General features: G+C 37.0%; 2 protein-coding genes across 2 annotated transcripts; one reads left to right on the top strand and one right to left on the bottom strand.

The window, feature by feature from the left end:
- Nucleotides 1-3,539: 3,539 nt before the first annotated feature.
- Nucleotides 3,540-14,515, top strand: LOC109205524. The gene is made up of 5 exons (XM_019368236.1): nt 3,540-3,823; nt 4,952-5,025; nt 5,099-5,202; nt 5,328-5,393; nt 13,856-14,515. Exons 1-5 carry the CDS (start codon nt 3,753-3,755, stop codon nt 14,105-14,107), a joined length of 567 nt encoding a protein of 188 aa, XP_019223781.1. The 5' UTR covers nt 3,540-3,752; the 3' UTR covers nt 14,108-14,515.
- Nucleotides 14,516-15,244: 729 nt separating this feature from the next.
- LOC109205523 (ubiquitin carboxyl-terminal hydrolase FAM188A) lies at nt 15,245-24,273 on the bottom strand. The gene is made up of 7 exons (XM_019368235.1): nt 23,482-24,273; nt 20,939-21,017; nt 18,599-18,750; nt 17,663-17,786; nt 17,019-17,204; nt 16,662-16,733; nt 15,245-16,540 (listed from the first exon to the last, which is right to left on the bottom strand). Exons 1-7 carry the CDS (start codon nt 23,931-23,933, stop codon nt 15,722-15,724), a joined length of 1,884 nt encoding a protein of 627 aa, XP_019223780.1. The 5' UTR covers nt 23,934-24,273; the 3' UTR covers nt 15,245-15,721.
- Between the last annotated feature and the right edge of the window lie 310 nt (nt 24,274-24,583).

The following is a 24,583-nucleotide window of genomic DNA, read 5'->3' as shown; positions in this document are numbered from 1 at the left end:
GATCGGTACGGAGACGTCTGTATTTATCCTCCAGAGGCTACAGAGTTAGGAAAAGTTTCACTTCTATTCTTCCCTGTCGTGCGATTTTGTTCTCTCAATGCTAAATTGAAACCTCTGCTCTTGTCCTTTTGCGAATGGCGAGGTCATGTACCGCTTCTTCAGCCGAGCAGCAACACAGACCGTGATAGATCAGCTACGTCTTCGGAGGCTTTGTGGAGGTTGGATAAGTTTCACCAAGCTCTCCACTACTACATTCAGCGGTGCATCTACTGAGGATCCCCAGGATTATCTAGACAGTTGTCATGAGGTTCTCAGGAACATGGGGATCATGGAGACCAATGGGGTCGATTTTGCTACCTTCCGCTTGTCTGGATCTGCCAATACCTGTTGGAGAGATTATTGATTGGCTATACCAGTTAGGTCATCAGCTTCGACTTGAGAACAGTTCACACCGCTATTTCTGGAGAAGTTTCTCCCCATCACTCAGAGAGAGGCCTATCGGAGGCAGTTTGAGCGTCTCCAGCAGGGTTCTATGATTGTTACTCAGTACGAGATCAGATTCATCGACTTGGCTCGTCATGCTCTTATCATGCTTCCCACTGAGAGAGAGAGCGAGGAGGTTCATTGAGGGACTCGTCCAGCCCGCTCAGTTAGCTAGAGGTGGAGGTAGCGGTATTAGAGGTGGAGGTAGAGAATCTAGAGGTGGAGGTAGAGGCATTAGAGGTGGAGGTGCAGGTACTGTTCTAGTTTGTAGCAGAGAAGCTTCGGTTTATTTTGCGCCGCATCTGGTCATGCCTAGTGGTTCTTTGAGTGCCCCTGTTTATGTGTCTACGCCGATGGGTGATTCTATTGTGGTGGATCGTGTTCATTGATAATGTATAGTTGTGATTGGAGGTCTTGAGACTCGTGTAGATTTGCTTCTTCTGGACATTGTTGATTTCGATGTCATATTGGGGTTGNAATTTATCATCGTATTACATATCTTCATAAGAGTTATGAACAAAATGATATAACAAAAGTTCTCTCCATATTTTTTTTAAAACTATACAATATGAACTATACACAATACATTTCTTTGTTAAGTTATACATAATTTTTGATCACGCCCAACATGCCTTATAAAAAGGACTAAGCGGACGTTGCAAATATAATCTGAGTATTGAGCCAGAGTCGAACCCACAAGGAATTAACCTATCAATTACTCTTGTTAGACTCACTAAATTCTACGTAATCAACTTTCCAAACGTTTTGAATAACAATTGAGGATATTTTTACTAACTATAACTGACTGCAATTAAGTAAATAAAGACTAACTATGATTAAGTTGTAAACAATTAAGAGAAGGATCTAAGGTTATGATTTCCCCTATTGATGGAATCCCTTCCTGTTATGTTTCATATAGATTTGCCTAACTGTCTCTATCGATCATGAGCACTCTTATTACCGTAAATCTCTCCCGAGTAATCACGATAATTTACTAGACGCACTCTCCCGAGTTACGCTAGCTGGCTTTTATTGCAACTCACTTTAGATTGCACCCAAGACTTCGTTATCCCTAATCCCGCCTTTAAACCCTCAATTATTGATCCCGCATATACTTTGAGAGTTGTGTTGTTCAACAATTACCTAAATATGCTCTCTCTCCCGAGTAATACATAATAAATAGGCAGCTAATTGATGATCCTATCAATTAACTACAACAAAAAAGTAATTGAACAAATAGAGAATAAACTGGGCAAACTATATTAGCATAACACAAAGTTCATCCTTCAATAGGTTCCGTCGAAACCCTAGACAAAGTATTTAGCTACTCATAACAAAGCAAGATGAAATCACTAAAGTATTCCTAATGTGCAAAATAAGATAACAAAGAGAAGATTGAAATACTCTAATGGCTGATTGCTCTTCTCACACTTGTTCTTGCCTCCAATTCAGTCTAAAAACAAGCTTCACCTTTGCTTGGGCGAGTTTGTTGAGTTTATAAAGGGTTAGGATAAGTTTCCCCCGATTTACACTGTAGTCCCAAAAATTCTGGGCAGTTCACAGTCGACGCGGCAGAACGCGGCGCGACCGCGGTGAAACGCAACTATTCTGCCTCACTTTCTTGGCCTGCCGCGGTCGACCGCGGTCGCGGTGGCTTCTTGCCCAGTCCTCCTTTGCCTCTTTCTTACTTATTTTCGTTTGGGTTCTTCTTGATTGGCCTTATATCCACATTATTGACTCATAAACACTCCATAGTCTCTTCCTAACTTGGATTAGTCCGTGCAAAGCAAAAGAACACCAATTAGAGTATTTTGTTATCATTTAGCCTTTAAAACAACAATAAAGTATGGTACATTTGGAGTGTAAATAGCGTCTATATAGCCTATTATCAGTTTTCATCTTGTTAAGTTATTTATTGTAGATTATTGACTCAATTTTATTATTTTTAGAGATTAAATTATCACTTATTCATTATTTGTCAAGGAGCTATCGAGCCAAACCCTTTTATTCCAAAGACTTTAAACAACCAAAGAATTCAATCTTTAAATTTGTGTTACTTACTAATATTTAAAGAATCATGATAAAGTATAAAGTAACATATAATCGACCATTTTAACTTTAGTATTCAGTCATATAAGTTAATTAATAGCAAGTTTATAAGATATTTATGAGAAATTAGTGCTACTTCATTCTGATATATTTTTTACATGTTTATCCTGTGGATTTTTATATAGTTTTTAAAATATTTATCTTTATTAATAAGAATTACACGCGCAACATGCATCTTAAATTCAATTTACTAGATTATTTTCTTTAAAAGTAAAAATTTTCTTATGACAAAGCCATTTAAATAATAAAGGAGAACATATACCAAGGATATCATTTGTAAATTAAGTAAAATAATATCTAATTGGTTGAACTCAAGTAATGTACTATATATCTACCAACAAAGTAACTTTAAAATAATTAACTCTATTCTATTTTATATAGAACACACACAAAAAAAAAGTTCTTAAAAACGTATGCAAATAAAAATAAAAATTTTAAACTCTATTGTAATTATTTATATGAATACATATTAAATAGCAATAAGCAATATTCCATAATGTTTTGTGGCAATTATTTTATTTCTTTCTACAAAAAGTTTTGGTTGGGTTTAATTTTTTGTCTAATTAAATTCTTCATATGATAACTAAACCAATTAATACGGAGTATCTTTTTATTTTTCAGATTTTGTCATTGAGTTCCCAAGGGAATGATGAAATTCATTTCGTACTTAAGAGAATAGAACTTTTTTTTAAGGCCATGAAGATAGTGTTGCTGCATGATATATATGAATACAATTCAACATAGTATTTTGTTGTGACATAATTTTCTCAATTTTAAGCTGGCTTAAATAAATCAATATTCATCAGCTCATACTTTTTAAATATTTGTAATTCATACACATAGTCTAATAATAATTGCATGATTTTTAAAAATTCACAAAATTGATCGTTTCTTAAAATTAGGAAATAAAAAAAGTACTTATGAGCTAGTTTGAGCTTAGCCAAAAGCCCTCTAATTTAGTTAGAGACAGAAAAGAAAAAGAAAACTTGCATTATATTCGCTTCGCCCCATTAAATAGAGTGCAAGTCTCAACTATTACCGCCGATCTCTTCTCGCCGGACTTCTATTACCGCCGGTGAACTCTTTCCTTGTCTATCTCCCTTTAGATGTAGAGAACTCGAGGAGGACAAAGTTGTAATTCAGGTGCTGGAAGTCCAAGTATGGTGGTGGCATCAGGAACTAATAATGCCTTCGGCAAAGAAATGGCCATCAGAAAACGCATTGCCAGCATGTAATCTCAAACAAACCCTAACCCTTCACTTAATCATCTTTCTGTTTTATCAATTTTTTTGTTGGACTTCTTTTTTCTCCGTATTGCAACAGTTTATTTCGATAATATGTTACTGAGAAACTTAGCAAAACTGGAAACTTTCTTTGATTTTGTGGTGAGTAAATAGTTGGTTTCTGGAGAAATGCAGTTATATTTGTAAATAATGGAAGGGGATGATTTTGAGTGAAAATCAAGTAGGACATGCTTAGGGAATGTATTGGTAAATTGCACTATTAAAAGGTACAACCTTCATTATAAATATTAGTAGTCTCTTGGACTTACCGTTTCAAAGTATGACTAGTATGTTGGGGTTGGCTATATGAATCCTCACTGAGCATATCGCTTCATTTAAGCTCATCTTACAGGCATACTATACAATTAAAACTAATAATTAGTGTTAAAAGTTCTCTATATATAATTTATTGGCGTATAGATCTCATATATGACTAAAAGATCCTGGAAAACGAAAAACCTAAAGTAAATGTCCTAACGTGACTAGAACATAGTGTCAACTAACTATTGCATTCTTCCATTGTGCCCTATTTTCGCTAGGTCTGTTTGCATTTCAAGACAACTTCTTTCCATGTTATTCTAGGCCTATCGCTTGTACTTTTAGCACCTTCACTCACCATATTTTCGCACCTACAAACTAGTACATTTGGAGATCGACGCAAGGCATGACCAGACCATGTCAAGCGACCTTCTCTCGATTGTGCACTAAGATCCATGCATAACTAGTTTGTGAACCAAATAATCGGTTGGTGTTATACTATCATGAAATTCTCTTCTTGATGCTTTCTTTCATTTCTTTTTCTTTTCTAGATAGCTCTTATAATTCTAACATGTATTCTTTTATTTTCTTATCCTGGTTCTTTATTATTACATGTTGGGTCATTCGCTTCCGTTACCCTATTACCTTGTTGTTGCTTTATTTTCACTGTTCCTTGAGCCGAGGGTCTATCGGAAACAACCCCTCTACCTTCTCAAGGTAGGGGTAAGGTCTGCGTATACATTACCCCCCCAGACCCAACATGTGGGATTACACTGGGTTTATTGTTGTTCTTATAATTCTAACATGTAGTTTTGCAGCTTTAATAAAAGAGAAGAGGATTTCCCGTCATTGCGCGAGTACAATGATTATTTAGAGGAAGTGGAGGATATGAGTAAGTTTCAGTTACTGATTTGCTGAAGTTGAAAATCTTAACTTTTTGCTTAATGAAATGCTGTCATTTGCAGTATTCAATTTAATTGAAGGAATAGATGTTCCTGCTATTGAGGCAAAGATTGCACAGTACCAGAGAGAAAATGCAGAACAAATCATGATTGCTCAAGCACGTAAGGTTCGTCCTTATGGTACTCTGGTTATCATATAAAGGATACAGTTTGTAGTAAATGCTGCATGCAAAGCACTAGTATTTTGTGAACTGCTCTCTCTCTAATCATATAGTGCTCTGTGGTTAACTAGGCTGAAGAATATGCAGCAGCCTTGGCAGCCAGCAAGGGACAGCCTACCCAGCCTGATGGTGATGCAGTGAGTTGATCTAAAATTTTTATTTACTGATTCTGGTATACCCTGGTCTATTTGTGTCTTTTATCTTATTTCCTTGCCATAAGGTAGGGGTAAGGTCTGCTTACACACTACCCTCCCCATACCCCACATGTGGGATTGCACCGGGTTTGTTGTTGTTGGTGTACCCTGGCCAAATATCTCGGAAAATTCTTAGTATTCAGCAAGCAGCATAAGCATCTCAAGCTTCCGGCTTGATTTCTAATTTTAACTTTCATGCTGATGAATAAGCTTTAACTGTTGTTCCCTTGCGGAGTCAGTGATAGTGTAGGACAGCTTTCTCCAACTTTCTTCCTTCCCAATTTCACTCCTTGTACAGAAAATAAGAATTAATTGGAATAAGAATTAAGGTCTGCGTACACTCTACCCTCCCCATAACCCGCTGGTGGGATTTTACTGGGTTGTTGTTGTATCCTATTTACCGACCAACAAAAGTATTTGGAATAACCTATGTATTCATCTTTCTTTCCCATGTTCTATAATTGAACCACGGGTTATCTAAAATATATTTGGAGTCAGTGCAGTGAGTTGATCTAAAATACACTCTTAAGATTTGTGTTTATTTACTGATTCTGGTATACCCTGGTCTATTTGTTTCTTTTATCTTATTTCCTTGCCATAAGGTAGGGGTAAGGTCTGCGTACACACTACCCTCTCCAGACCCGTTGGGATTGCACTGGGTTTGTTTTTGTCGGTATACCCTCGTCAAATATCTTGGAAAATTCTTAGTATTCAGCAAGCAGCATAAGCATCTCAAGCTTCCGGCTTGATTTCTAATTTTAACTTTCACGCTGATGAATGAGCTTTAACTGTTGTTCCCTTGCGGAGTCGGTGATAGTGTAGGACAGCTTTCTCCAACTTTTCTTCCTTCCCGATTTCACTCTTTGTACAGAAAATAAGAATTAATTGGAATATGGATCCTATCTATCAACTCACAAAAGTATTTGGAATAACCTATGTACTCATCTTTCTTTCCCATGTTCTATAATTGAACCTCGGGTTAAGATGCATGACCTTATACAGTGTTAAAAGCCAGAAAACACAAAGTTATACAATTTAGTTGACTAAAAATCATTGAATCCCCTATACCCTCTAATCAATAGAGTAAAAGCATATGTATCTGACGCAAATCACATCTATCTTCCCTTGAGTTTCTTGTGCCGTATGCGCCTTTCTTCCTGTGACCTTGGTTAATGCCTGGTGCATGTAGCATTGTCATATGCTGGTGTATAAACTATAGCCAGGCCATGTATGTCACAGCATTCAAATGGCAGACATCTAGGCCATGGTGCATAAGCGAAACCCCATGAACCAAGTGCCCTGAACTTCCAACCTTCCCATGCATAAGCCAGGCTTCTTTTTCTTTCTTTCTTCTTTTTGTTATTTATACAATTGAATATCTCATAATGTCACATCAGATTGGTACTGCATTGTAATTTATGAATTTATAGCAAAGCTATACTAAATTCATCGAACTATTTATAGAATAAGAGACATCCTTTATATACCTTAAGTATAGAGAGATCTTGACTCTCCGGTAGGGGTTTTCTACACCTTCAAATTTGTTTAGTCTTTACTCCCCATCAGACAAACAATTGCGAAGAGGAGCAGTCTTCCACAAGTCTTACTTCCGATAACAATCTTCCTAGTTCCCATGTTGCGTTCTGCTAATATTCCAGCCAGTCCGATATGTTAAAACATGGAATAACTAGGCCCGCTAGCTCTGTCATAAAACTGTGATGTAGTAGTAGGTGATCCACTTCCTCTCCCTTCATTTTGTATAAACAACGCCGAGTACAATGTGTTTTCATCTCGTCAAATTATCCTGCCAAGTGGTCCGCCAAATAGAGAAACCTACTTTCTTAGGTGGCTTAGTCTTCCATACTGTCATCTACAGGGACCTCACTTCCCACTAATAAGAAGATGCTTTCACCAAAAAGAATTGAGGTTGGACCATTCCATATAACTCAGCCGAGTGAAACATTTCACTTTGCAAGGCTTTGCTCCTCCAGATTGTTTTTCGTGGCCACAGAGGTGGGAGTTGGGTTTGACAGCGGCGAGTAGCAACTCTTGGCCTTCTTTCCTCGCAAACATTTCAGCTATCATAGCTTCCTTCTCCATCATGGTAATAAATAAGGCAGAAAACTCTGCTCTTTGTGCTAAATCATCACATCATGCATCCAATAAAAAGCAAATGTGGTTACCATTAGCGACCATGAAATAAATGAACCTAGATATTCTTTCATGTCCCTCATAATTCCCCTCTACATGCTTGTCCCATATCAGATAGCAACCTCCTCAAGGTACAGGTGCCATTCATATTTGCCAGGATCACCTTCCTCAGTAGGGCTTGGCTTTGCATGCAGATCTCCATAAGTTTGATCTTTTTGGAATGCCCAATCTTCCTGCCTCAATTGGGAAGTAGCCTATCCCGCCCTAATGGATGGTTTTATCCTTTGCTCCATTAGTTTTGCCTTCCTCATTCTCACTAGCAAGGGAGTGTTGAATAATGACATGAAATGTGTAGGAACACTTGGGAGCTACCGACATCGTCAATGTGTTTTTATCTCCTTTTGATAAATATTGTTTTTTTGGGTGGGTGTGCACATTATCCCGAGTTTTGAAGGATGCGGTTGGTTCTAATGGTTGGCCCCATATGGATCTTGGTCATCAGTAGAAAAAATTTGTTTTTTGGCCTTCAAATCTCCCATCAATTCTGTGTTTGATGAGTTTGCAAAGTTTAACATCTTGAACTTACCTCCTAGAGGCAAGCCGAAGTATGTTGTGGGGAGATTAGTCAAAATGTTGACGCTAGCTCACGAAGTTTATGTACTTTTCTTACTGGAAATTTCTCCGTATCCCCATGGATATGGAGACTGGATATAACCTCAGCCGCACTAGCATGCTTAGGTCATTGTTGTGCTATCTGTGGGTCACAAAAATCAGTGTATCTTCTGCAAATCAGACACATGAAATGGAGATGTTTCTATTCCTCCTGCTCACCTAAAATCTGCTTAGGTTGTCACTATCTCTGAAATGCTGCACAAGCTTACGAAAGGCATATGATAGGGTGCCTTCTGTTAGCAGGGAGACATGAGGAGAAAAGTTGATTGTTATGACAAGCATGTGAGTTAACTTAGCTCAGATTATAAGCCTTACATGGAGGATGTTGTCCGACTATGAACTATCTTATGGTTACAACCCATTAGGCGGAGGATATTGTATCCTCATATAGTTACCACCCATCCCCTTCTCAAGAAAAAAAAGAATAGTTACCCACCCATGCTGCATTTGGTAACAGCCTGTGATCATGTCTTCCATTACTTCACCTTTTCTGATGGTGACAATCCACGAGGCATTTCTGGCCTTTTCTTCCACAACTTCCTCCATTTTAACAATTTTCCTTTTGTTTTTGATTTGGCTATAAGTAGTCGGTTAGGTCTTGTCTTTCGTTTTCCCATGTGATTAGCTAATGTCTTTGTAATTGGAGTTATTCCCCTCTGTATTGACTAGCTCACTAGAGTACTCTATTTTAGATTCTTGTTCTCTCTCTCTCTCTCTCTCTCTTATTAATAATTTTTTTTTGTTATGCTTCATGATTCCCTTCCCATTTCCATTCCAATTTTACAGATCAGCTTCTTAACAAATAAAAAGAACAACAGTGAGTCTCTTGTTGGATGCCTCTATAGCTCCCAAAAAGATCCTCAAGAGCTCTATTAATCATCACAGAGAGCTCGTTGTAGATTTAATTATCTAACCTGCGGAATATTTCAATTTTCTGCATATCAACCTCGAATCTACAGTTTCATTTGATTACTGGCATCTAAAATCTCTCCCTCCTCCAAAGGCATTATGTGGTTGATTTAAGGTGTTTTATTAGCACTTTCAACCTAATTGACAGTACCTTTCCATGATTTTTTACACACTCTTACCAGCTTATAGGCCAGATATCCTTGTTTTCTACTGCACCTACCCTCTTCATTTTTAAACTATAAGGGATGAACTTATCCCCAAAAAAGGGATGAACTAAAGCTTCCTAGAGACAAACCACATCCTGTAGAATTGGTCCATGCATTCCATCTAAGTTGCTCGGACTAGAGTGTGGGTGTCTGATACGGGTGCAGATCTAGAGGTCAGATCCTTCATGATCTGAATTTTAAGATTCGGAGGTACGGATCCAGGTACGAATATGGGTGCATGGAATTCGGCTAAAAATAATTCAAATATTTTAAAATAGAGTTATAAAAGTGTCTAAATTATTAGGCATTATGTGAAAAACTTACAAGGTACCCCACGAAGGAGAAAATATTAATCAAGAGGAGAATCCGAGAAGGAGATAAAAAGGAAAAGGACTAACATAGAAATTTCTATATACAAGGTATTATATTTTCATCAATTTCACCCTAATTTCTTTTGGTTTAAGAAATTACTGTATCTATCTCGAATTTCTCTGTCGTTTTTGGTCAAAGTTCTGAAAATCGATTGACCGGATCCGATATGGATCGGATCTCATACTCATACCCACACCCACATTGTTTCAACACGGGTGCGACACCAAAAGTGAAGAGTCCGAGCAACTTAGCATTCCATCACATCATTTTTCACCACATCCTAACTATGCTGAAGGCAAGTTACCTTATTTAAAAAAGAGGACACTGCTGAGGGCGAGGGTGAAATCGTTCGCCCAGGTGCCTTGTCACCTGAACAGTTCCACTCGACCTTTTTTACAAGTTTTTTCAAGCTTCTTTTTGTCAAGGCTGATTCTTAACATTGTTTAGCCTGGTGTTCCCCCCTCCCCCTCACCCTCACATCATATAGTGTCTAGATATCCTAGAATTCTGTTTCTTTGGTACAGAGAAATCTTCCCCGGTCTTTATTACCCTCCGAGAGAGCGTGATAATGATTTGTAAGAAAATTACATCTTTGGTGACATTTGCCATGCAGTGGAAAAACTTGGTGTTGTTATCTCCTCCTTTCAGGGATTTCTCTTTCAGCTTATTTCCTATATAGGTACATTCAATCAATTCTACTGTGATCTCCTCCCACTGGATCTCGTGCTCATTGGTCAAGCCACCATTGTCCTCTTTCCTTTCCGATATGTTCAATTCCTGAATGCTGCAATGTTTGTCGCTGTCCTGCAATACATATTGCAGGCTTCTTATGCTGAATGCTTTCCTTTTTCAAAAAATTCCTAAATTCTTGCACTGTTTATCTGTCCTGGAATAATCAAGCTAGGCTTCTTATGCTTCATTTTCTTTAATAGTACCTCGAACTAATATGCCCTTAAATGTCATTTGGACAAAATTAAGAAGGTAATTTAAGCTTGAAAGAAGTAATTAAATGTTACTATGCAAATTTGCAACTGCTAGTTCAGCGGTTGGTATCCTTTTTGAGACTTGACAAAGTTTGTGGTGCTAAAGAGATTTAAAGTGGTAGTGATTACAAAAATCTTACCAATTAAATCAAGAACATCTTGCATTTACTTAAACAGGAATTTCTATGGTATTGATTTGCATGGTTTGAACAAATTTTGAGTACACTATGATCTTCTCTTGCTAATATGGATGATGCCATGTATGTCATAAAACTAGTATATCCTTGGACTTCAGGCCCTTATTAGTTCCTGTAATATTTCTCACTTCTAAATTCTTTCTAGCTAACTGATTAAACAAAGTCGGATAAATACGGTAAATTCAAGGTCATTCATCTTCCTTGAGATGCTATTGAGGGGATAAGCTAAAGAAAGCTCAGAAATTTACCTTTCATGTAGTGTTTAAAGAAGTTGTTAGAGATTGTTGGTTTATTCACTCTATTTTAGTTTATTTTTTAAAGGATTATCTTTTTTTGCTTTTTCAAAAATGGAGTGAGTGAGGTTACAAATAGCAGAATAGGACAAAAGGTTAGTGATGGTTTCTACACAACAATGTATGAGATCAAAGGAAAAGGAAGGAATGCCATTGGATTGTGGCTCTACACTTTGTGTCATATTGACCTATCACTTCTTGAATAGTGATCATACAGATTATTTTGTATTATTCATAAGAGATTTTTACATTCCTATGCCACATAGGAAACCTTATTACCCTCAGAGGTCGTTTGGTAGCTGGTTAGAAGAAAGGTTATTCATGTATAAGGGGTAACATAACTTATACCATGTTTGGTAGGCAATAGTTATTTTGTATAAAATTCTGCATAACTAATACCATATTTGGTTGACATTTTTCAATTATGCATAAATAATACATGTATAAGTTATGAGTCAATCTGTGTATTATTTTATGCGGGGTAGAAGATGGAATAACTAATACATGTATTAGTAATACATGGATAAAATACTGAAATGACAAATTTACCCCTATCACTTTACACATAAGGCTTCCTTATTTCTCTGCCAACCCGTCAACAGGTTTCACTTGCTTTCACTTGCCAACTATATACCTTGTCTTCTCTCATTTTTAAAGAACAAACTAGCAAAAGCAAACTGGAGAAGCCACTAGAAAATGGAAATACCAAAACTAAGAAGTGAAAATCAAATATGTGTAAACTTCACATAGTTCAGTAGTATGACGAAGAAGTGAAAGTAACACCCAAAGTTCCTAACTAAATTGTTTCCTACATAAATGGAAAGAGAGAAAAAACAATGCAAAAGAAGGTCAGGGGTATAGTTGTAAACAAGCATTTTACTTTAAAATTTATATAATGTATATCAATTTCTAATACAACAAACCAAACATTCAAAAAAATAATCTCTGCATAACTAATACCTGCATAACTAATCCCTGCATTACTTATCCCTGCATAACTAATCCCTGCATAACTAATACATGTATAACTAATACCTGCATAACTCTAACCGGCAACCAAACGACCCCTCAATGTTTAAGGTTTGACTTAATTACACTTAGTATACCAAATTACCAATTCTATACCATAATTAATTAAGGGTATAATTAATTGTACATTTTTTACTCCTTAATTAAAGGAATCTGTATATCCCAACATCCCCACTCATCCCACGTTTCTCTCTCCTAACCCCTCAGCCCCACCCACGTTTTACCCATACCCACGTTCTTTTTACCTTTTTCCATCTTCTGAAACCAAATTCTCCCTCTAAATTCACAGAAAATTGAAGAAACCCTTCAACAAAGTTGGTTCCCCATTTTACTCCAGTTGAAGTTCATCAATGAAGAACAACAAAGCTTCGAAACAAAGTCCTAAAAAATCAGCAGTAGCTGATATACCCTCATTTGATTTGAGTGTGTTATCACCAAAATCACCCAAAAGCAAGGCAAATCTCCACATGCAATTGCAGAGACTACTCATAGTTCCTCTCCCCGACAAATCAGAGCCGAGATGAGAACCAAACAAAAACATGATGTAGATGCTGGAGAAACTTCTACACCAGGCAAACAAGTCAAACGAAAAGGAAAAGAGATTTTGGTAGACGACGACTTTGTAGAAGAGGTCCCTAATCCTAGTATTTCAAATTCTATGGAAGTTTGATTTTACGGTAATATCTATAAAATTTCTAGATTTATCTACAAATAAACTACACGTCAGTTTTAGGATGTATAAAACAATATTGTTTTCATGATTATCTACCAAATTACTACATTTATACTACAATTAAACTACAATCTATGTTGAAAAAATGTTGACTACAAAATTTTTCTCTTCATCTACAAATTTTCTACAAAAATTCTACAAATATACTACAAATCAGTTTAAGTATGTATAAAGCAGTATTATTTGTAAGGGTATCTACATAATTACTACATTTATACTACAATTAAACTACAATCTATGTGGAAAAAAATATTGACTACAAAATTTTCTCTTCATCTACAATTTGTCGTTGCTGAGGTATTGTTCAATATTTTGTCTCTTTTTTGATTTTTTGGATTAAGAAAAAAAGACGAAGAACAGAGTATCGGCAAAATTGATTTCTACAATTTGACTTGAATTTGTTGAATATTTTGTCGCATTTTTGATCAGTGGATTGAGGAAAAAAGTCGACGAACTGAGCTTTTGCAGAACTGATTTCTACAATTTGATTCGAATTTGTTGACGATTTTGTCTTTTTTTTTTTGATTTGTGGCTTAAGGAAAAATATCGAAGAACAGAGTTTTTGTAGAAAAGAGTCTATGTAATTTGATTTTAAATTGAAGATAAAGGATTTCCGTTTCAAATTTGATCTGAAGGTCGCTAAATCAATTAGAATATTCTGTTCCTGATTTGTAGCGCGCCTAATTAGGAAGATTCAGCTACTAATAATTAGTATTTAATGAATGGTATAATAGTTGTAGAAAAAGTGTGAACATGGCGGGTAAATTAGAAACTATGCACATATTTGGTAATAAAGTTTCATATATGGTATAGGAATGAAAAAGTCTCTATTCATAACTAGTTTTTCTTCATTTCTGCAGGCTTTGGGCCTAGGTCCTCGGGCAGAGTCCAGTACTGGTCCACAAGGGCACTATGCCCCTGCAGTTGCCGGAGGTATAGCTCAGCCACGGCCCACACAGCCTCTTCCAGTTGGATCAATTCCAGGGTTAGAGTATGAAGATGAAGAAACGATGAAACTAAAAGCTGAGAAGGCTGCTAGGGCTGGAGGGTGGAGTCTAGAGATAAGCAGGAAAAGGGCACTTGAAGAAGCCTTTGGAAGCCTATGGGTCTGAATGTAGCTATACGTCTCCAAGACGGTCTTTCAGCTGAGTGTGACTTTCTGTGGATGCTTGGAAAAATTGTGTGGAGTAGCTATTCATTCCGGATTACTCAGAGCAGAGAATACCATTAATGGAGCAGCATTCCAGTATTCATCATGACGTTTTTTTGTTCTTAGATGATATCTTGTAAAATTTTCCAAATTCTGGCTTGTCATGGAATGTCTTTGGTCTTTGTAAGGTTTCTTTTCCAGAGACCTCAGTTTGCTTTCTCCACATGACCATTGACTTCATGATATTTAATTTGGGGAATTTTGGTTCTCATCTAACTATTATTCTTTTTTGAGTCCTATATTTCCTTGTTTGCACTATTTAGGTTCCACAACACTTTGTTCAGGATAAAACTGTTGCTTAGCAAGCTTACCAGTGTTTGGCACTTCCACATATCCCTCCTGCTGATCTTCAGTCTACTCTAACATTTGCAATGTTCATTTGGGACAATCTCACATGCAATTTCACTTTTTCTTATCCTTAATTTCTTTTTCTTTTACTTTAGGGCGTGGGTGGCGGTAGGGGTGAAGGGAAGTGGAAGTGGAAGCAAAAAATTACATCTCATCTTACGGGACTCAAGAAGATCAAAGTGAACTATTTCACTGATTCGATGACATAACTCCACTGAACATTTGCAAGCGCAAAATGTTACAGAAACAAGCTATTACCAGTGATTTATACATTGAATCAAGATATTTAGCACTTGCAGAAACTAATTTTACATTAGTGTCCATCTACTATTGCCTTGGTTCCCACTTTCCTATTTTGTCAACATACTCTTCAACACTGGATTACTCTTTTAGCGAGTTTCACTTATCATGTTGTATGGTTTTGATAGATTTCCAAGGAGATAAGTCTGTTCATTTTTGTTTGATTATACATGAAGAATAACGTGCAGTATTAACAAGAACAATCCAGAGATATGCCTTAAGTTAACACATTAATGTTCAAGTGAAAAAGGTTTAGAGAAAAAAACATGCGATTTGAAGGAAGTCATAGATAGTTGTTTATCTTCGTTGCCTTCCTTGCCAACCCACATGTAGGTAAAATATAAATCGTAGCATTCGGTCATCATTTGAGGACCAAAGTCACAAGCAGAGAGGTTTAAAGAATTCCATCCATTAATAAATATAATAGACAACATGTTATTTGAGACACACACTTCTTTGAATAAGATATTCCCTAATCAACCGCAAAGATGAGAGGCTTTCTACAGTTACAACAACAATTAACGACCAGACTGATGCTTATTGATATCCCTTCAGAGAAAAAAGGGGGGAATACCTATTCAACAGCACAAGGTGAATAAATAAATTAATGACCGAAGTTCAAATAACAGTACTGCCTCTCTTACCCTCAGAATTGGACTTCTCCAAATCAAACTAGAATCTTAAAAGTTACAATATCACACAGTTGAAAATGGTATTGCCTTGTGTTCACGGTCGAAAACTGCCATGACAAAAATCTTCCTGCCCAGAAAGCTGTGAGCGTCGCATTACACTTCAATTGACTCCTGCTCTACGTCATAATCCCCAGAAACAAGGTGGCTGTTTCAGACTATATCAACTATAATTCCAATCAAACTATGCTTGGTGCATCACCTTCCCAAGTGCATGTGGCTCGGGACCAGCGTGTCCGGATGCAGTCAACCAAAGGAGCATGCTGAGAAGGTTCCGGTTTTGAGACTTCAGTAACAGAGTCCTTACCTGCAGTAGGATCACTTGTACCAGGGCCTGAAGACATGAACTCCTCCGGCGTCCACCTTGGGGGAACTGAAACCCTCAACTTAGTGAGTCTAGGCCTTTGTACCGGAAAATCATTTAAAGATGAAACCTGGTTCCCATTCATAACCGATTTTGCAATCCCATTGAAGTGGTAAAGATCAAAGACCTTTTTCCCCATTAATCCACTAGGATCTTTTAGTCCTCCCATACTCTTGTCCAAGTCTAACAGAACCTGCCAGAATTCGCTCCATACAATATATCCACTGCTGCAGAGGTTTTGAAGCTTATCGGCGGGAAGACTGACATTAGTCTCCCTAAGGACTTGATGAAAACCTTCCACGCTAATGAATCCACCACCTCCACTCTGATCTTGTGCATCAAAAGCTCTGCGGATCTTTGTTTCCCGGCCTTCAAGTTCATTCTCCTCCTGAACTTTCGTATCAAGAGCGAATAAGACAGTGTAATGAGATTCGCTGCCAACAACCCATATTGGCCATTTCGGGCATTTCAAATGCAGGCCAACTTTGCAAAAGTTTAGGGACTCTAGCAGAGTAAGAAACCCAACTTCCACCGTTGTGGAGATACCCTTTACAAACATGCCACCACCCAAATCCATCCTCCCATCAAACACATTGGCAACTGCTTCCCCAGAAAGCAAGAGGTTCACAATTTCCTGTTCCAGGAAAGATAAAATGTAACATAGTCTAACCAGTACCTAAGTCTATAATTGGCACAAAACAGAAGAGCATACAATATATTCACCAAAACTTAGCCTTTTATTAATCTCGGGATACCTGTGAAGCATGTCCAAAAGGTGCTGTAACCAAAGGTTGAGAAGGATCATCCCTATCAGCTTGAACAGAGTCCTGTACAGAGAGAGAGAGATATCCGTTAAAGGACTAATACACTACAAGATATATGCTATTGTCAATGATCTTTTCTCTTAATCATTTTGGAGAAGATTAAAATTGTTTCCACGAATCCAGTGTTCACTTTTAGTTTTGTAAATGTCTTACTCTCATCTTGTTTGAACTAGGACCGATCCTAAGGAAACAGCCTACTCTTCTTCTATGTTGTAGCAAAAATGGGGAGCTGAAACCCCTACCCTCACACAATACATACACACAAGTGAAAAATAAAAAAGAAGTTACCATTCCACGAGAAAGCAGAGCTGATATTAGGAACAGCATTGCTCCCATACGACTTCGGAATACTGGGAGCAGTGCTTCAAGCCTTTGAAGAGCATCTACTGATGATGTATATGAGTTAATGATTAAAACCTTTTGCAAGTTAGCCCCGGATTCAAGTGAGAGACCTTCAAGTGCTTTAGAAATGACCTGTATAACAAGACACAGTAACCTATTAAAATCAAACATTAGTCATTCACCAATATAGATAGATTTATTAAATGCAAGCACCTTCACATGCACATGTTCTTGATTAAGCATTACATCCATAAGGTACAAGTGAAAATCTCTTATCCAAAAAAAAAAAAATAGGAAAAAGAAAACAGAAAAGGACATGTAAAAACAGATTCGGAATGTATTCCTCTACTTTTTTATATAAGAGTTACATATTTAGAAATTAGATAAAAATTGTATTATATATCACAATTTTCTTATAATTAAATATATTTTAGAAGTACGAAAAATGTGTACTCAAATAAAAATTGCTAGATTCCCCAAACAATGAAATTGGACAGGAGGAACACAAAAAGGAGCAACATGGAAAACAAATTCATTTTTTTTAACAAGTACATGCAAAACAAATTCCTAGCAGACATCTAGTGGCTTACCTCATCACTCGAACGCCCCCCAGATGCCTCAAGGTTACCATCAAGTATTCTCAAAGATGCTATCACAACCCTCCTATTGCTTCCGCACATAAACAATATCTCACCCATGCCTCTGACCAATGCTCTGTTCCGGATCAATAAAAAGGAAAAGAAAAGAGTTTTTCAGGATGTCTAAAACTATCAAAATTTTTCCAGGAGCTTACATAAAAGTACTCCAGTTACTTCACGAAGAGATAGTTCAATCGGACAACTAACAATCAGGAGACAATGAAAAGGACCACCAAATGCAGTCAGCAATTGTCCCTTTGGGCTAGGGGATTACTTTGTTTTTTTTCACTCATGAAAGGAAGTATTCACATCAAAAAAAAACAAGTGTGATGTGAAGTTTTGTACTCCCTCCGGTCCAAAATAAGTGATTTTTTTGGATGTTTTCACACAGATTAAGAAATCCACCTTTTAGCATTAATTAGCAATGGAATTGACCATACTAACCTTTACTATCTCACATAAACACTCCTAACACATATTCCAACACAATTTACTCCAAGGACAATGTAGGAAAAAAATAATTAATTCATTCTTGAAATCTGAAAAAATCACTTATTTTGGACCGGAGGGAGTAGTTGAAACAGAGTCAATATTACAGTGTTTAGAGTCCTATAAAAAGACATATTAAACTCCCTGGTATCTTTTGTAAATTTGACTAGCAGCACATATTTTTGTGCTGATGAATATATTGTTACCATTCTCAAAAAAAGAAAAAAAGAAAAGAAAAGAAAGGAACATGTGTGATGTGCAATAAATATATCCCAGGAATATATGAGCCTTGTAGCAGTTAAATATATAAAAAGGTCTCAATGAGACATAAATTCAGTAATCTGCTTTAAAACCCAATAAAATATGCCCACATAGCAACATAAGATTCACAATATCAACCTTGATTTTTTCTCTTCACTTAGAGATGAAAAAATATCAGCTCCAGCAGATTCTTTGTCAGCCAATCTTCTCAAACCCACATTGGCGGACAAGCTAGGTGAAACAATATTTAATTCCTCCGGGAAAAACAATAGGTATTTCAGAACAAAAGCCTGCAGAATCGTGGAACCTTTGTCAAAAAGAGATGGAACACTATGTGCACTTAAATTGAGTCCAAAAGATGCTAAAGTCAAACAGGGAGTAGGATGAATGTAGAATCAAGTAAAATGGAAGTATGGTATGCAATTACATAGAGCGAACAAAATAAAGATCTAAAGAGTAAGAAGCCAAATACTTCGCCATCCAGCAGAACAAAATGGTACCTGGTTATTTATTGGAAGTGACAGAAGATGCCCATGAATGTACAAGAAATTTATGCATACTTGCACTGCAACTTTTCCTAATTAATACTGACATTTGTATCCAATACATGTGGCTGTAAAACCATCTCAATTTCTAACTTCTATCAAATACTTAAATTTACTGTACAACAGGGACAAGTTTCATTCTTGACCACTAGAAGTAGCTGTGAGATTAACATAAAAGAATTCAAAGCAAGTCCAAAACTATCTATCTGCTGCAGAAAATAGCTATGATATTAAGTGATTAACACAAGAAAATTCAAAGAAGTTGAAACCTATCTGTCCACTGCAGAAAAATAAACCACAGTAAATGACAATCAGTTCATCTTTATCTAAGAAACATTGATTTGTTCCTAAGGGTAAAGGCATAAGTTCCATCCTAAAGTTGTCCCAAAAACTCAATTACACACTTGAACTTTGCGGGCGTTCTTTTACCCCTTATTCTTGTTCAAAGTGTAACTATTACCTCCCTAAAAATACTATAGCAACAACAACAAACCTAGTGTAATCCCACAAGTGAGGTCTGGAGAGGGTAATGTGTACGCAGATCTTACCCCTACCTTGAGAAGATAGAGAGGTTGTTTCCGCCTTTCGATAGACCCTCAGCTCAAAGGAAAGATGAAAATAAAGAAGCAATAGCAACAAGCAGTACCTCCCTAAAAATAAAGAACCACTTTTGTGGTGGGCAGTGTTTCACAAGCTCCTACCACATAAAAGCCACGTAGATGCCACCTAATTTTCTTTTTCTCTCTCCTTTTTTCTTTTTTTTTTCTTTTGCATTTTTTTTCACTTCATCTTCCATCACCTTCCTCCCTTTTCCATAACACCAACCAACATCCCTATTCCGCAATGAAACATCAAACCATATTCTAATATCTACCTTAGAAAACTCTATTTCCCTCGCTTCCCTTCTCTCTGAAAATCGATAGAATTTTTTTACCTAGACACATTAAAATTACTGAACTTGAATGTCACCATTAGTGACCCAGCTTCCCCCTTCATTCCACACCATGTGAGAAGCCTTATGCTTCTTCCTGTTCTTATCTCCAACGTCTCACCCTCTTTTATTTCTCTAAATTAATTTGACCACCATGAAACACACATATACACCACCAAAGGGACCTTCACCACACAAAATAAACATATCTCCTCTCTAAAGTGATATTCATCCATGGTCAAATCTCAAATCAAGGTCCAATTGATTCCTTTCAACATCTTGAATTACAACTTTTTCACAAATGGATTAACGTAAGAACATTCCACCAAAAAAGCATTTGCTGCGGAAAATTTTTCCAGCAAAATCCAATTACTTTACTTCTTTTTCTTTTATTTCCCGTTCCCTCTCTTTCTCTTCTTTCCGTCAAAACCTAACTTAGCATCAAAGATTCTGCTGGATATAGCTGTTGCATTGGCAACGAAATTTTGTAGCTTTCACTATTTTAAAACCGTACCAGCTCTTTACTGCTAACTCCAACTTCTCACCTGTGAAATACTTCTAAAACGGGGGTCTCAAACAGATCCTAAACAACAAAAAGATCTGTCCGAAGAAAAAGGATAGAGGTCGCTTTTTGTTGCTGCCTTGTTGGTTCATAAAGTTGGGTCCTTTTGTATGTAATTGTAGGGAAGAAGAGAAGGAAGAAAGAGAAAGAGAAGAAAAACAAAAGAATAAAAAATAAAAAGAAAAGACTAACAAAAGCTTAAATTTATTATCCTATTAAAAATGACATTTGTGCAATTTAATTCATTTTTAACTTGTTTTTTTACCAGTAACGCTCCTTCAACCTCTGAGGGGGATAATTAATACACCTTGGTCAAGAATAAGAGGGTAAAAAGATGCCCGCAAAGTTTAAGTATGTAACTGAGCTTTTGGGACAAGTTTAGGGTGGAACGTATGTATTTTTCCTATTAAAAAAGAAACAAGAGAGAGCCAAAGTATTACCTGTATTGCTGCTAGCACACCACAGGGCCCACCTTCATGCTGCACTAAGCCCATTGATGTATCTGGATCAGGACTAAACCTATAAAATATTTTTTCAAGTATCAGAAAATCAACTCAGATGAATCTGTGTATCAATGTTCAACCTAAATAAGCAAAGATTAGATTAAGAGAACCAACAATACCAGTAACAGCATTATATAAACTTCTAAGTAGTACTAGAATTTTCTCTCAGTACGTATACAAGGTTCAGAAAGAGGCAATGACAGCATCCTCTACAAACACTCGACACAAAGGACATACTACGACAGACTTTGCATTAGGTAACACATCATAAACGCCTCTAAGATAAGTGAAATCTACCATCACTTAGCTAGTTATATTGGATGGAGGCCATGGACACCAAAAGGGCACTACTTTGAGGTGCAGGGGGTTTGGATAAGCATCGGCGATGGACTACTTGAAGGACGAATGGGTCGTCTCCTAAAAAAATTGAATACCCCATATCAAAAGAGGTGTGCATGGTCTGTTGCAGTTCCTACCTAAACCTGAAACCAGAACCACCGTTGAGTCTTTGGCTATGGTTTGGTCTGATGTGGTTGAACACTTCAAAATGGTCTTTTTTAAGAGAACAAAAATGTTTTGTATGTCATTTCAATTGGGAAATATAAATTTAGAAAAAGCAAAATTAGCAATTTAACAAATCTTGTGTTTCTCAAAACCAGAACAAACTTATTTTACTTTTACATTGAGAAGTACATATCCGGTACAAGGATATGGAATCCTAAAAAGGTGTCTTAAATTCACAGCTCAAGCCCATGGCACTAATTGTTCCCTCACATATTTGTCCTTTGGCTACGCCATCATCGAGCACAAAAGAGCGTATGCTATATGAACTTGTGCTCTATCTCATATAGCACTTTACTTTTCTCTCCTTTTCCGATGTGGGATTCTCTGGTGTCATATTTGCCCGGCCAAGAAGCCAGCAAGTCCTTCTATTTGACTAACCCTTATCAATCCTCCCTCCGTCATGGGCGTAAATACAACACCCTTAGGGACTCAACTTAACGTTGATGTTTACCCCATAATCGTATTATGGGAGTATGATTCTGATATCATACTTGTCGACTCAAGCTCATGTTACGTATTATTCGCTTTTGCCCAACAGATCTCATGTATTTATCCTTTGGGCTACGTTGTCGTCGAGTCCAAAAACGTGTGAACCCTGGGGTTATTTACAACTAGCCAATTAAGAAGTCTCAGATGTATGTGAACTTGTGCTCTATCTTATATAGATCTCTTCTTTCTCCCTTTCAGATGTGCAGCCTTTCTTTGGAAGCTTGTCCGCCTAGAAGCCTGATGGTCCTTCTCTGCCCACCCTCATCAGCCTGCCTTCCGCCTTTGGTGTCACATAGTGGTATCAAGGCCAGTACATCGAAAAAGTTGGGAACCATATGAGGGCGAGTTTAGGATTTAAATATTGAGGCTTTCTCTAGGTTAAGGCCAAAGGGGACAAAAGCGTGGGTCTTAAGGGTCCAGAGGGATCATGCCAAAGCACACAATACCTTGACACTTGGGCCTAGGCCGTTACAGGTGGCATCAGAGCCAGAACCTCCCCAAAATATAATGCTGGGAAAAGTTTTTATCGAGGACGCTAAGTTCCAAAGGGAGATGAGTGTAACATACCGCAGACTGTTGGCGGTGAACTCGAAAAGGAAGTTCCACGTGAACCTTACCTTAGGCAAATCCCAACATCGCAGTGGGAGGGGGAAATTACGGGCCACATAAGGCGAGGTAAGGATTCAAATGCTGAGGCATCTTTTTAGCTAGAGCCCGGGGTGCAAAACCGTGAGACCGAAAAGGCTTGAGGTGGCTCGGAGGGAGGCGAGCCAAAGCGGATAATACCTTATAATACCTTGACACTTACGTTAAATCTATGCCAAACATAACATTAACCATATCACTCATCTTACTAGAACTACTCATTTCTACCAATTCGATTTTTTGTGATCTTTCTTATTTTCAATGATATTCTTATTTCGTTTTTATTTTATACAAGCAAGATGAGTGATATGGTTAATATTCTTATTTCGTTTTTATATCACTCATCTTACTAGAACTACTCATTTCTACCAATTCGATTTTTTGTGATCTTTCTTATTTTCAATGATATTCTTATTTCGTTTTTATTTTATACAAGCACACCTACCCACCTTTTCTTTTTAATTTTGAAAAGAAAATAAGAACATAAAATAGCCCGTAACAGCTATTTGTTAGACAATTATCTACACAGGAAACCAAGAATATTTATAAGAACACTAAATATAGGGCGAAAAACGAGTCATCAAGGAGAACCAAGTAAAAATCGAATTGCCAATAGCAAGTAATCGAGTGCAATTGCTAAATGAACAAACTACCTTGAGAGATTATATCACATCATAAAAGAAGAAATAGCAAAAGTAAACTTAATTCAACATCTCAATTATCACAAACACATAATCCTAACTCCAATTCTCACAAACAGAAAGGCATTAATATAACCATACCTTATGCCCTGATTAGTCCACTGACCAAGAATATCTCTGGTAACTTCACAACCAAAGATCATTGAAAACAACTCATTAGCCTCTGCAACTGAAAGCTCTTCCCCCAAGTTCACAATTTTCTCCTCACCCTTCACCAAATTCACATTTTTATCCTCACCCTTCACCAAATTCACACTTTTATCCTTACATTCCACCACCCCACTACCAGACCCACCGCTCTTTTCCGCCAGCGGCTTCGTCACATTCTTGGCCGCCACTATCATCCGCTTTTCAGCAGCAGCAGCCATCAATTCCCTCTGCAGTCGCCGGTTTTTCACCTCCGGCGACTCCCCTTCTTCTCCAACGGCACTGACGACCTCCTCTCCCGGTTTGCTCCTCTTTGGCTCCGGTGACTCCTTCTGCATACTCATCCTTAACGCCATTTTCAACTCTTCATCTTCTTGATCCGCCATTTATATTAAATTTTCACACACCCAGATCCAGAAATTTCAAGAATTCCCCAAAATCAAAATAAAAATCGAATCTTTGAGCACTAAGATATCCAATTTAGATAGCAAACTTCAAACTTAGGGTTTTCAGAACCAAAGGATGCACTATTCAGTTACAGATACACCCACACACACACACTAAAGTAGAATTTGAAAAGATCAATGTTAAATGTTCATACATAAATACATGTTTATATATACATAGAATGGATTTAATCAGTTGAAATATGGAATGAGGAAATAGAAAGTTAATAAAAGCTGAGATTTTTAAATTACTGGATATAATTTAAATCTAATTTAACATTACAGTCCATATAAAGAGGGTATACAGATCAGGTTTCCTAATAGGACAAGAAAAGGTTATACGACGACGTCGAATTAGTATTATTTTCAAAGTCTAATAGTACTACTTTGAGAGTTGAGTTTGCAAGATTAAGAAAAAGTGATGAATTTGTTGTAAAAGATATCAGTAAACTCCTACTTTCTTGCATGTGAATTTTCTCAAATCATCTAAATTATTAAAAGTATTAAATTCTAATAAACTATAGATATGTCTAAATGTTTTTTTGCATATATATGTTGAGGACATTTACTGACTAATAAAATAGAGAGTA

This window comes from Nicotiana attenuata, unplaced genomic scaffold (genome assembly GCF_001879085.1).
Source record: "Nicotiana attenuata strain UT unplaced genomic scaffold, NIATTr2, whole genome shotgun sequence".
NCBI lineage: Eukaryota > Viridiplantae > Streptophyta > Magnoliopsida > Solanales > Solanaceae > Nicotiana > Nicotiana attenuata.
The sequence above is the reverse complement of the archived record's forward strand: the minus strand, read 5'-3'. Positions and strand labels throughout refer to the sequence as shown.